Source organism: Aethina tumida, chromosome 4 (genome assembly GCF_024364675.1).
Source record: "Aethina tumida isolate Nest 87 chromosome 4, icAetTumi1.1, whole genome shotgun sequence".
Taxonomy (NCBI): domain Eukaryota; kingdom Metazoa; phylum Arthropoda; class Insecta; order Coleoptera; family Nitidulidae; genus Aethina; species Aethina tumida.
In genome coordinates this window covers 13,929,480-13,944,592 of record NC_065438.1, presented here as the reverse complement: position 1 = coordinate 13,944,592, position 15,113 = coordinate 13,929,480, and the positions used below count along the sequence as shown (strand labels likewise).

The following is a 15,113-nucleotide window of genomic DNA, read 5'->3' as shown; positions in this document are numbered from 1 at the left end:
GTATGTTTACGAGTTTAGCAAAGGTAGAACATTGACATAAACAATAAAAAAGAGGACTTTTATGTGTATAATTTATTTGAAATAACTATATAAACGTTCAATGATTTAAAACATAAAAGTCTTCATTATCCTGTAATTAGCATAAGCCCCTTTTTTTCTCAGGACAGATTATCATGATAATGAATAATCCATAAGCCTTGTAATTAGTCCAAGCTTTTATCTTCTGAGAGTTACCATCCAATTATCCCACCTGTAAGTTTAGTAAAATTCAGTAAAACGTTCCCTTGAATTTTATACCTTTGTTCAAGGAGAAATGAAAACATCAAAAAAACCCAGCTGATCAACTCAGATAAAATGTGCTTTATTAAAGCCGGACTGATGAAATTTAAATTATGCGGCTCCATCTGAACACATCCATTAAAAACTCGCACAAACGTGAAATGTGCATTGTTCACGTCAGACGATGATTAAATATGCGAATTCCATGCCAATGTTCGGAGGTCGCAACATCCCACCCCTTTACGAAACCATTAATTGCCATCGTATTTTTGATAAACTAATTAGATTGTTTTGCGGGTTAATTTACAAGCGGCGGAGCTGGCAAAATACAATTAATAACAACAAAGGGCTTTTAGAGGCGGTACAATAACCGCGACGCCACGACTCCTGGACTAAGTGCTTATTGGGCCCATCAACTTTCCGGAATAACATCGGTTTTGTGGATACACATTTCGAGCGGAAATTTGATACTGGCCACATTAACAGATAATATAACGCGTTCATTAATTCGCATCAATCCAAATGTTCGCATAAAACCGGAACGACACCGTTTTTGACCGGCGAAATTGATAGCGGAACACGCCGGTGTGGGATCGGAGTTGGGCTAATGTGTTTTAATTGGGTTTTGGCAACAAAAGTGTCTCATTACAGCGATTGAAACATATTAACAAATTGCGGTTCGCCTTTGTTGTGTTCGAAGGTTTTTTCTTTCATTTCAAATGTCACTAGTATGAAGGAGATTAAATTTTGGACGGACCAGGTATGGAAGGACTGTCTGGATTTGTTGGAGAGAAGATTGGTGAAGAAATCAACGTCACACTCTTAGAACTGAGCCTACGAGACAAGTCCTATTGACCAACCAAGAAGAAGAAATACTACCTACAACACAGAATTTTTACTGACCCTTTTCATACCTCTCTCATCATCAAAGATAACAGCTACTTTGGGATGTTGAGTAAAATGAGATTTGTCTCCAATGATAAGTCCCAAATTTGTTGGGATATACACAAGGATCAGGAACGGGAACAAAGGCGAAATCAACAATTTTTTGTGAAGAGGTCTTCAAACAGTCCAACGTTATGGAACCCAATCGGCTGCCTTACTTTAACGCTCTTCAAAATCCGGTTTTCTAACAGAATTATGACTAACCTCATACTGTGGTGGTTTCTTTGGTGTGTTCCAACATTTCCACTTCAATAGAGAAGACATTACTGATACTAAGCTCCAACTTTTGAGTAATTTAATACCATATCTAGGAGTTCTTTAGTTTTGTCCCAGAAGACATTGTTTTCAGTCAAGTATCAGTAATTTTAAAATACTGATAATTATACACTTGGTTTCAAATGTCACCATGCTATAATTTAATTTAGAATTAACATAAAATTGTTGTTAATATATTATTATATAATTTTATAATACTCTAAAGTACCTTAACTTTTAACAAATAGAGATTATTCATCATTAATAACTTTATTACCAAAAACGTTTATTTATTTATTTATTAGACAAACAAAACCAAAATCAAATTTTTGACTGTGTTTTTAAAAATTGTTCACTGTCAAATTTTACTAGAAAATGTTTTTTACAATCAGGAATATTTTTTTTTTTTTTTTTTTGTTAACCAGCATGAATTCATTTAACATTGTTGAATATCAAATAACTTAAATATTTACTGGGTATGTGTCATGTGAAATGTATAAAGGTGAAAATCGATGTTAATTATACAGATTTCTCGTTCGACAGGATTGACGACCTTATAATTCTCAACAAATTAAATTCCTTTGGTTTTAGCAATTCCACTATTCAACTACTGTCTTCGTACCTTAGTGGGCGAGAACAGCAAGTCAGCTAAAACGGAATTAACACGAAATTCTACTTGGCATCCTCTGAGGTGCTGTAAGGTTTCTTTATCTTCTATTCAACAATGATTTACCAGAAGTAATCAATTGTTTGCTGATCATTTCATAATTTTCCTTTCTGACAATTCTGTCACTGACTGGGAGGATTTACAATTGCAAATTGTGGCAGAATCCAAACCTTTAGTTAAGAGTTCTGAGTGATGATAAATCTGTTTTTAATAGTCATATTTTGGAGATGTCTAGATCTGCATATTCCTTCCTTCCCACCCTTCATACCTTCAAACTTGTAACCAAATTTTGGAAAAAGTGCAGCACAGATTTTTTAAATCTTTGAAATCTGATGCTACATATCTCAAAAAAGTGACCTGCGAACAACATCTTCATCAGAATAGTAGTAGTATTATGCATTAAACTCACCTCTTCAACAACAGAGTAGAGATGAAATAAGGTATCTCAAGATGAAATTGAGCAACCATCAATGTCAAGCAGAGACAAATCATAGTGGAGGTCCTCAGTTTTTCTTTTATTTATTACCTCAATCTGTACATCATCAATCAGTAGGTTTTCATAACAAAAATATTAACTTTCAATTTTATTAAGAAAAAGTTTGATATACAAATGAGATATCCCAATAAATATTTTGCACAACACCAACTTCTTACCTCTTAATGAGCAATAAATATAAATGTTCTTCAACAAAATTGGCTTGACGTAAATATCCTTCGTGGAGTTTTAACACGCAACCTAAAAATTCTATGAATCGTATTCGCTCAGTTGTTGTGGGAATACTATTTCTGTATTACAGTTGATACCTGGCGCCCGGGCTAATGCGAAATGAATACAAATTCAGCCAGTTTCCTCAGCCATGAACGACATAAATCCCCGACAGGTCAATGCAGAAATGTTACTGAAATAAATAAATTTAATACGTGACGGAGGGACGTTGTCCCTGAGAGACGTATGCCGTTCATAAATCCAGAAGTATCTCAGTCTTTCCAAGATTATGGATCACCTGTGGCATCTTATCATGGAGCGGCCGTGAGCTGGTTTTAAATTTTAAAACAATGTCGCCGTCGGACCGACGAAAACGCCTGAAAATCCTAATGCATTTTGGAACACGGTAAATCTATCAGGTTTATGGATGTCTGACAGGTCAACGGGAAATATTACTTGTCGACGTACAATTCTTTCGACTTAACGCGTCCACCGAAATATTCCACTCCGCGTTTTATTTTACAATCCACTTTAAATTACTATGTATACTGGGAATAAATCTCGGAGGGGGAATGGATGGAGTTATTGCAATACCTCAAGAAAATTCCATCCACCACCTACGGTGTGTACGAAGATATTGGACGAATGTAACAATTACATCCTGCACTTTAATTGGATTAAGTCAGCGAACATCCAGTACTTGCATGTTCATCGCTTTCGGTAATTCTGGGAATGGAGCTGCGAATTAAACTCGTTTAAAAATAAAGTGGAGCTCATCTTGCTTACTCTGGCGATTCGCCGAGAGCTAATAAACTTTACTCTAAAAGGCACGTCACCTTGGATTATTGCGCCGGTTTTTCCAAGGCAAAAGGCTTGAGTGGATATTGGTATATGGATGTTTTTATCAGCTGATGTTGTTAAGAAATGTTGAAACTTTTTAAAGAAGATTTTCCAGTTCCCACTCCGCATTCGGATTTAATTCAATTCTAACATTTTTGACGTCTAATTTGTCGCCCTTGTCTCGTATAATTTGCGTTGATTCGTGATTTTGTTGCGACGCAAGAAGTATTTTTTAAATTAAAAGCAACTTACTGTACAGCTGATTAAACAAATATTTTTTATCGCTTCTTATCTGACGGACCTTGAGCAACACAAAGTGTCTGATTCACTCCTCTACAGTTTGAATAATAAATTGCCTCGATCACGGCACATTAAAACGTGAGACAAAAAAGTCATGTTTTAATTCAATAAATATGCAAATTACAGGCCGTAATTAAACCTCAAATGCAGACCTATTTCATCATTTTTGCAGTTAATGAACAAAAGAAGCTCCATTACCACAATTACGTTATTCATAAGTTTGTTTTCGAGACCGAAATTAAAACTTGAACGATTTAAAAGTTTAACACATGCATTATTAAGATCTAAAGAAAAAAACGCTTTAACGTTGGGAACTTTTGCATTTTGGAGACGATAAACGGCCGAGATGATGCTATATATTCGACCCTTAATGAACTATGAATGTGAAGGAAATGCAGTAAAAAAGTTTGTAAGTGATCTTTAATATGATACTTTACAATTCTTTTCAAGTCGCCATTGTTTTCGAAGCACCGAAAGCTTTTTATGTATCACTAAATTATGCGTTATCGATTCGCCTGCGCAAGTCCTATTGACTGAACGAAATTTAAAGGGAAGCGTTCTTAAACACTCGAAGTTCCTGTTGCTAATTAAATTATCAGACGCTTTCCTGCAATAATTTGGTGATTGTTTTGATAACAAATCCTCAGGCTTAAAAGTTGGACGACGGCAGCCTGCCCTAAGTTTATGACCAAAGGGACAATTACCTCAATTATTGTTGCTGGGATTTTAAAATTAAAACTTCCAAATTTATCACATGGATTATAAGATGGAAGACTGGAAAGATCATTTAAACTTTTTCGTTTCTATAACAAGGAACATGGGGAATTTTCGAGAGAAGTTTTGGGACTAAACAAGTTACGCATTTGTTTGGAAAGTATTATTTATATGTCAAAGACAGGGCTGGGTTTACTAATTTATAATCTATAGTAATTATAAAATCTTTGGGAAAACATTTTATCATTTTTTCCAAAGGGGTCTCCAAGCAGCAATTAGTAAACTTTGGATCAAAAATTAAAACTTTGGCAATTCCAAAGTTTTTCACATACATCATTAAAAAGGGAAAAAAATCGAATGAAACTTTTTCATTCAAGAGGCGAGGAAAAGCGGGCGTACAAGTTTTTCAAGAAACTATAAATATTTGTAACAACAACCATTTTATTTCTAACTTTATGTTTATGTAAGTCAATTAGAAATTATAATGTATTAACCCAAATTGTTGTTAAATGAAACTATGTAAAACTTTTATGGACTCTTTGACAAGAAATGGCCCTTTATTATACGATATTTTAATGACGTTTGAGTATAAAAGGGTTCTAGTAAAAAGTTATTGGCTGTCATAAAACAAGGCGGTAAATACTTCCTTAAAAGCTGCTCTTTGGACTCTTTATCAAGACTTTTTCCAATATTTTTAGCATTTAGTCAAGTTTCAGCAGTACAATGTTGATACTAGAAATGAAATTCTAATTAAGGTCAAAGAGTTTGTCCTAGTAAGAAAAAAAGAGCAATAAATAATTAAAAACTCAAACTAAAATATTAAATATATTGAATACTAACATTTTAAACAGTTAATGAATTGGATCCAGCTATTCATTGACTCGCCTTGGCATTGATCTCAGGTGTGGAAGCTTCCTTGGTGCCCTCTATGTCTAAAGTCACCACCAACTTCTTCCTATTGTCTTCCTTGTGACCGATTTGCTCCTTGCCTCCAGATTCAAGAGGCACCAAGATGCTTGACATAGATCTAGAAAAATACTCAATTTATACCAGAAAAATTAATTGGTTAACATGCACGTGATGAAAAGTTAGTTATGTATATTTAGTTAAACTGGCAAATTAAAACAATCATTCAATTTTATTTATAATGCTCATTTTGTGACGACTCCTAAAGTTGTCAAAGACATTAAATGGATTCGAACTCACAATGTCCTTTTCCTGTCAATTACATCCTTTTGACTCCCAGTCAATTCCTTTGGTTGTTTCTTCAAATAAACTGAAAGTTCTTTAGAAGCATTCTCTTCCAACTCTTTTTTATACTTTTCTTTAAATTTGTGCAAGTCACAATATTCTAACACAACACTTAGAGGTCTGCAAAACTTCAGCTGTTTATGATAATTTTTTATTTGATGGTCTTGTCTCTTAGGATTTGTGTAACTGCGACAATATTCTGATGTTTGAAGTATAGTTGGACTTAATGTCATTAAAGACATACTGCCTTCGTCGTTCTTTCTTTCAAGTCTCCTGAGAATAACTTCTTCTGACACTTGGTGATTTTCTTCCTTTAACAATTTTTTGCCAATTTCAGAGGTAAGTGGTACGTTTACTGTGGTCCTGAGTTCGACTAATTGACTTGGCGATGATGGTGGTTGTGGTGGAGGATTCGATACTGATTGCTTTTTGACTGGCACTAAATTTAAGTTTCTTAAAAATTGCTCCTTTGTCAGTTGTAGGGGTGATTGCATGACATCCTCCATTTTTACAATTAGAAGTTTCTTATGGGATACCCAAAGACTCCTCCCTACAAGTGGTTGTATTGGATTTTTCCTTTTGATACTGTTTTTCACGTTGGACCCGTTGTTGACGTCCTGTTCGACACTTTTGACAGTTGACATTTCCAAATCATAAAGATCCATATTTTGGAAATTTTGTTGATATTGGCCTCGTTGTTCTTCTTGTTGACATACCATTCAACTTCATCAAGTCATCTGAGAATAATATCATCTGAAACATTATGATTCCTTCTTGATCAATGTTTATTGTTGTCCTGAGTTTGATTGATTCACGTCTCAAAACTGTTTTTTAGGTAATTGTCTCAAACATTTCCAGACAATATTTGGAGTCAAATTTAATCGATCGCCTATTTCTTTTTTAAGGCAGTAATTAGTCCTCTGTCAAACTGTCTTACATGACTAAAATTCGTACATTTTAATAGTAGTAACATTTGAAATAAATGAAAAGTTCTTTTAAACATTAAAAGTGAGTTGAATACACAGATAAAAGTGTGTGGGACGAAATCTTTTCATCAAATTTTTTTAGATCAGTCTCTCAAACTTCCCTAATTAGCACATATTTTTGTAAACGATACCTTTGACTTTATGTGGCACAAGCAAAGCAACTCCCACATACAAATGATAATACAAATATTCTTAAGACCCGTTTTCTTTACCCCGCATTAACTTTATGTCAAAAGGATTAAAGCTTTCAGCCCCAAGTCATAATAACTCCTTTATAAAACCTTATAATTATAATAACTCCACCTGACAAGATTTTAATTATTTCACAACCTTAGTCGCACACATATGGCACACACAAAGACCAATCGGACAATCTACAAAGGAATAGTGGCCATTGTCAACTATCACAAGATCGGGGCGCCACCTTCAAAGTCTAATTAAGACGCGGGGACGAGGCGGCCTCTTAATTGCGAGGCGCACACCCCCATTCAAAGCGAAGGAGCACGGATAGTTAGTTCACAGACCATTTCGGTTATTAATTACGGCCGAGGAATTATCCTGCTGCCGCTCCTGAATTTCTTGTCCACAATGGAGTGATTTAATTAATTAGAATGTGTATCAGTTCAGATCGAATTAGTTAAGCCTTCGATTTGCGTGAACGGTACGACTGTTTTGTTGCTTCACAATGACCGATAAATTTGCGAGTTCCCCGCTCACAAGACGTTTCTACTATTCGTTTTATTTACTTCATAAAGTCTTATTTTGTCATCATTATTCCTTGCTTAGGTTACGCTTTTGATAAACTATTTTGTAAAGTAGTTCGAAAAAAGAGCAAAACGGCAAATTGCCTATTAAAATGAACAGGAACAATTTCAGGATAAAATATCGAGGAATAAATTGCCAACAATTCTTATTAAAACTTTACAAAAACTCTTAAAAGGATTAGGGAAGTAATTTAATTAAATTTATATTTGCCGGAGAATAAGTTTAAGTTAAAATAACAAGAAAATTCTAATACCTTTTAGCGTCTCACAACTCCTTTGTATTATTAATTTTATTTTAAACTATTTATTTTCAATAACAGCAAATTTTAATTCATCCAAAGACCGTCTACAAAATTAATTTTCTATCGTAAAACGTAAGTACAATATTATGTAGCAAATTTTACAAACTCGTGAATTAAACGACTAAAAGAAAAGTTTTAAAAGCTACAGACTGTAACGATGACATAATTGTTAATAGTGATGAGTTGTTCATTTATTAATTTCTTCATTAAACGGAGTGTTTTAAAGGATTCACTAATGGAACTTGTTATGGTATAAATGGCATAATAAAAAGTTTAGAAATCCATTTAAATTTAATAAATACTTCATTTTGTTCAGATTCGATGACAGAATTTCTGCTAAATTTATAGATTTTACAACAGTTTATTGGAAAAAAATTTTGAAAGTTTCTTTTAATTTGTTCTTTGATTTCCTTCAATTCGTTTTCATTTTTTTAAAATTGTTCTTTAATTGTTGATTAATATTACATTGATTTCTTAAAATTAATCTTTAATCACTGAGATTTTAACATTACTTTTATTCCATAGAATAATGAAAATCAATGTTACTACAGTATTATTTTTAATTTTTTTTAAATTAAACTCACAGTATATAAAATATTTTAAAAGTTTATAATCTCATTTAATATTAATAAATATTTCTTCCTTTTCTTTTATTCATGACAGAATATCTTTTTATTTAACATTTTTTGAAAAATTTGTTGGAACAAAATTTATTACTTTTCCCATTACTTCTTCTTTTGATAGTTTCTTTTAATTTTTTACTTTGCATCGACTGACAGGGTCCCTTAAATTCATTTTCAATTTTTTTTAATCTTCTTTAATCAATGAGATTTTTAATATTAATTGAATACCTCAGGATAATGGAATTCAATAATTAACTGTTGCTTTTTTTAATTTTTAATCACAGTGTATGAAATATATTAAAAGTTTATAACCCCATTTAATATTAATAAATATTGTTCTTTTTCTTGTAGTGATGACAGAATATCTGGTTTATTTTAGATTTTTTTAAAAGTTTAATGTAACAAAATTTATTATTTTTCCAATTATTTTTTCTTTTGATAGTTTTTTTTTTATTTTGCATCGATTAATAAGGTCCCTTCAATTCATTTTAAATTTTTTTATTCTTCATTAATTATTAAGATTTTTAATATTAATTGAATATGTCAGGATAATGGTATTCAATAATTTACTGGTGCTTTTTTTAATTTTTGATCACAGTGTAAGAAATATATTAAAAGTTTATAACCCCATTTAATATTTATAAATATTTTTCTTATTCTTGTATTGATGACAGAATATCTGGTTTATTTTAGATTTTTTTAAAAGTGTATTGGAACAAAATTTATTACTTTTCCAATCACTTCTTTTTTGGCAGTTTTTTTTTTAATTTTTTACTTTGCATCGACTAACATGGATTTTAATTATTAAAATTTTTAATATTAATTAAATACGTCAGGATAATGGAATTCAATAATTTTCTGGTATTTTTTTTTTAATTTTTAATCACAGTGTATAAAATATATTAAAAGTTTATAACCCCATTTAATATTAATAAATATATCTTCTTTTTTCTTAACATATATTATTGCTATTTTAGATTTTATATAAATATTTTAGTGGAACAAAATTTATTACATCTCAATTACATTCCTTTTTGATAATTTCTTTCAATTTTTTACTTTGCTTCTACTGACAGGGACCCCAATTATGTATGTAATAACTAAATTTGATATAGTAGTTTAGCTTTGTGTTTAAATTTTTAATTAAATGCAACTGCAAACATGTTTTTTTATGCTACTAACTTTTCAAACCAATTTTCTTATAAAATCAATACCCGAGACTCAAATAAATAAAATTCCCATTTCAAATTTAAAGTAAACTTGTTCAGACCTTACAAAGTAAATGAAAAGAAAATATTGCAAACTTTCCCGCCCTCTTACATAACTCTCCCGTAATAATCTTCAAATTAATTATATCTGAAGTCTATAACTGACTTAATTGCATCCAATTAAAATAGCAAGTTGCCAACATTCAACCCCCACTTTTTGACTCCCTCCAATTGGTTGAAGTAAATTAATGGTCCTTATGGTTCCGATGTAACTACACATGCATATAAGAACCAAAACCGCACCCCTAATTCAAATTCACCCACGGAGAAACCTTAACCGGACCCACTTTACATAATTACAATCTTGTTTCGTCTCGACGACGACGACGGGGTCAATCTGCCGGCACACTTGTCGATCTGACACATCAATTTATCATCACGAACTTATCATGCACCAAGTCCCGGATGTGTTTCCCGGTATCCAAATCCGGACTGCAAACTCACTGCCAACTCCGTGCTAACGAACCGGAATCATAGCATGATTCCAGACCTCATTATCAGTGAGGACGTTAAAGTTTCAATTGCTGATAAAATTGTGTTGCCAATCCAATCGTGTTATTTTTTTCTCTTTAACAATTCAGACGTTCCGATGCGGACGGGAAGAAGTGATGGATATATTCAGAATGCGAACCGTGGAGACGCATCCGGCAATATATTCCCCATCGTGATTTTATCCAGAGGCACGGGCGTCTCGCAATGTTTACCGCGTAAATATATCATCGGCGAATCTGGAGACACACATATTTCAGGCGGTTCGGTCGGGGGGTTTCAGGAGTGGCGTATAATGCGGAAAAGGTAGATGTATCGTATCGTGATCCGTGATTTACCACTGAAACCGTTTATTACCCGTCGTTCTGGGCATGACATCCAGCGGAGGACGCAAACAAAATAATTCAGGAGGTCGGCAGCCGGAGCCCCGGACGGTTTGCCGGCTGACTGCTCCGGACTGCTTTTGGCGGTTTTATTTCTACGGATTTGAGTTATTCGACGATCCACCGCACTGTCCCGGCTCGCTCTGTCCGGTTGATTTATTAATTACTTCCGGTGTATGTGAGAATTTATATTGCTTTCTCTTATATTTATTCAGTCAGAACTCGCCACCCATAAATACCATGATGTGGTGTTGCGATAAATTAAACTGACCGTATCGGAGATTTTATTTTAGTCCAACGAAATTGTCCTTGAACTGTTTCAATCAATTGATTTGACTGTTATATAGTAATGATAATTAATTAAATTATAATTTGTTGGTTGAAAGGGAAGAAATATTTAAATCTTATAATGTCAAAGTTGAGAAATTATTCACTCTCTTATAAATGTCAAAAACAGGTTATACAAAGTAATTAATAATAAAAAATTACGCTTAAATTTGAGAAATTTTTTATGTTTATTTATGTAAAAAAAATATAACTACTTATATCAAATTTTTTTAGAATAAAAGTTTAACTATTATTTTTCGATTTAAATTAATGATTATAGAATTGAAAATTACGAAAAAAGACATAAAATATTCTCGAATGAAAATTTTATATAAATTAATTTGTTGTTGTTTGTTTTTTATTAAACAAATGTTCTATTTTAAAATTTATTTACTGTTTAATAATTTTGATTGATATTTTCAAAAAATAAGTGATTGTTTTTAAATATATTTGTATTTTAATAAAATTTAAGTGTTAATTAAGTAATATTCAAAAAATTAATTATCTAAGTGTTCATTGAAAATTATGAAAAAGTACATAAATATTTAATCTAAATATTTTTAAAAGTTTGTACTTAAAATTAATGATTGAGTATAATTTTTGTAATATTAAAAATTTTAATCTTCCTCATTTAAATTTACTTTAGTTAACAATTATACAAATGTAAATTCAAAATTATGGTAAAAAATATAAATTATTCCCAAATGAATATGTCAAAAAGACCATTACACAAATATTACTAAAAAATTATATTTAAAAGTATTTATTAAAAAATATTAAAAAATTAAATTTATGATATTAGCACTAATAGAAAATTAAAAAAAAGGAAGAAACTATTAAGAAATAAAAATGTTAAAAACAAAATTATTCCAAATATAATATTAATTAAAAATTCTATTTAAAATTGGGAAATTATAATTTTTTTAAATTTCAAAAACATTCTACCTCACTTTACAAATTCATTTTTTTTTTTCTTACAGAAATGTTTGATTATTTTTAATTTAATTTATTTTTTAATGACTTTGATTTTAAATTTAATTTAATAATCATACAAATGTTAATTGAAAATTTTGATGAAATACATAATATTTCCCAAGAAAATTATCAAAAAAATAATTATATTAAATATTACTAAGATGTATTGATTTAAAATTATCAAAAAATACATAAATTTTTGTTTTAAATTTTATTTATTGATTAATTTATTTTTTAATGACTTTGATTTTAAATTTAGTTTAATAATCATAGAAAAGTTAATTGAAAATTTTGAAGAATCACAAAATATTTCCAAAGAAAATAATAACAAAATATATATATTAAAAATTACTAAAAATTTATACTTGTTTTCTTTATAAACTTCAACATATTTAAATTCAATTTATTTATTTTACTAAACATTGTCAGAAAATTATATTTAATATTAAGAAATTGCTAAATTTATTATAAAAATCATAATTTTTTTCTGAATTAAATTATTTGGTTTTTGCAAAAATTCATTTGTTTAGCTGTTTTTAAATTAATTTGTTTATTCTTGACATTGATTTTAATTTAACAATAAAATATCACATATTTCCAAATTATAGATAAAAAGACTATTTTAAGAAGACATTATTGAAAATAAAAATTAATCTCAAAATTGCAAAAATGAAATTTAAATTTCAAATAATTAAAAACAAATGTTTTTGATTTTATTTTAAAATTTATTTGTTTTTTTACTGATATTGATTTTAATTTCAATTTAATAATTACTGAACTTTTAATTAACAAAAATTTTTAATAAAATAAATTGATCATTAAGTAAATTTCAAGTTTTTGATTTTTTTGTTAAAGTATTTTTGATCACTTCTCAATGTTGTCAGAATTATTTATTTAATGCTTTTAAATTTGATTTTATTCACTACAGTGAATAAAATATTCAAAATTTCAAATAATTAAAAACAAATGTTTTTGATTTTATTTTAAAATTTATTTATTTATTTATTTATTTTTTTGATATTGTTTTTAATTTTAATTTTATAATTACAGAACTGTTAATTAATATAAAAATTGATTTAATTATTGTTTAATAACTCTAATTTAGTAATATTTATTAAAAATGTAAAATAAATATATTTTACTGTTTAAATGATAATTTAAAATGTAAAAAAATAAATCAACAAAAGTTTTTAATAAGATAAATTTTTCATTATGTAAATTTCAAGCTTGATTTTTTGTCAAACTGTTTTTGTCAATGTTGTCAGAATAATAAACAATAATAAATTCACTTCAGTGAACAAAAAATAATAAAACTAATGAGAGGAGCTTAAATTTTAGTTCTCATTTAGTGACAACAAAAAGATATATCTTTTAATAATAAGACAGTTACTCTCACATTACCGCAGTTCTTCAGATCAGTTTTTATAACCTAAAAGTCTGCAGTTGCCCATTTGGCTCCATCAACGTCGCACCCCGAATAACAAAAAAAAAGCAACATAAAAACGACTACAGTGTGAATCGCACATAAAAGTTTTGATGTTCGTTTTCCGTGTTTTCCGCTTGTTTTTTCGCGTTTAATTGGAAAAATCGGATGGTATAAATCTTCCGGGCCGCGGATATCTGAATCGGATAGAAACTGGTGCGTCCATAAACAATACCATTCAGAATAAATTAGCTCATCAGTGCGGGAAAAGTAAACAACCGGGACCAACCCCCCGCCCCCAAAATACGATGTTTTGTAATCGGTCGTGTTTATGTAAATCCATTGTGTTTACCAACAAATAGTTAATGATAAATGCAGCGTATTTACATGCCTTTTGTTTGTTTAACGCTATAATGTTTACTACCTAAATGTCACGCCGCCAGTCCGATACACTAAATTAAGTTAATTAAATCGGATGCGGTTATCGAAGTCAAAGGACGTGGAACGTGTTGCGGACATTGCGATAATCGAAGACCGATTCCGGGGGTGTCTGTGAATATGTGCGGTGTGTGTTAACATAATCCCAGTCGAGGAACATCCGACGCAATTTGATGCGATGAAACGGAAGAACAACCCCTGTGCCGACATAAAAATACAATTACAACTAGATTGGATATAAAGCTTGGCGCATTTTTTTCTTTTTTTTTTTTCTGTTCCAACCCCCGGCCTCCGTGCACTTTCGCGAAATTGCCGCGTCCGTATTTCGAATGGAAAACTCGTCCATTAAATCACCGTTTTTATCAGTTTTATAGTACAATGGCTCTTAACAGACCTCGGGAAATTTAATGGCGATTCGTTTTCCCATTGAAGAATAACACGGTTTTACATGGTTAATTAATTAAGAATGAGTTATTGTTGTGCAGCACTTATTTAAATGTGCCCCCTTAAATAAAGGTCCCTTTGAATCGAATTTTAATATTGCATCTATAGTGACGACGGCGTCGCCGATGAAATAGGATTTACGCGTTTATATTTTAATAATCTATTGCGAGTGAAATGGATATTTGGTCGTAAAAGTTTTTGCATTTTAAATTAAACGAAATGTGCTTCGCAATATCAATGGATAATTAAAGTAAGGTATGATGAAATTTTTAATATTACGATATGAAGTATATTTCATTATGTTTATAGATATTAATAAGAGAAAAGAATATTGGCAACGAATACTTTTTAATAATATGTAATATACATTTTAATATCGTCATATTTTTAATGTATTTTTATTTCATTTTAAAAGCTTTTTTCTGTATTTTATTTTTCACTATTTTATTATTCAAGTTATAAAAACTTTTCATTAATTCAACATATGTTGAATATGGATTAAAAAGTAAATTGGTTATCTTTCTTTTTAATTAATTGTTATCTTTAACAAATTTATTTATTGGAATAAATATTAAAAAATAATTTTCCAAAATTAAAATGTCAAAAATATTGTAAAAAAATATGTTTAAAAAATAAAAATTGTAATATTTGAGCAAAATGGGCAAAAAGTTTTTAATTTATTTCGAACAAATTAATATTTTTTCAAAATTTTGTTTGTCCCATTATGACAATAA

At 30.1% G+C, this 15,113-nt stretch overlaps 1 protein-coding gene across 1 annotated transcript; it reads right to left on the bottom strand.

The window, feature by feature from the left end:
* Positions 1–5,323: 5,323 nt before the first annotated feature.
* LOC109602821 (uncharacterized) lies at positions 5,324–6,563 on the bottom strand. Its single transcript, XM_020019264.2, has 3 exons — positions 5,913–6,563; positions 5,547–5,733; positions 5,324–5,438 (listed from the first exon to the last, which is right to left on the bottom strand). Exons 1-2 carry the CDS (start codon positions 6,461–6,463, stop codon positions 5,580–5,582), a joined length of 705 nt encoding a protein of 234 aa, XP_019874823.2. The 5' UTR covers positions 6,464–6,563; the 3' UTR covers positions 5,324–5,438; positions 5,547–5,579.
* Between the last annotated feature and the right edge of the window lie 8,550 nt (positions 6,564–15,113).

Coding starts and splice junctions, on each gene's coding strand:
- LOC109602821 (XM_020019264.2), bottom strand. CDS start 6,463: ATGGAGGATGTCATGCAATCACCCCTACAACTGACAAAGGAGCAATTT. Junction 5,734..5,912: donor ATTGACAGGAAAAGGACATT/GTGAGTTCGAAT, acceptor GTATTTTTCTAG/ATCTATGTCAAGCATCTTGG.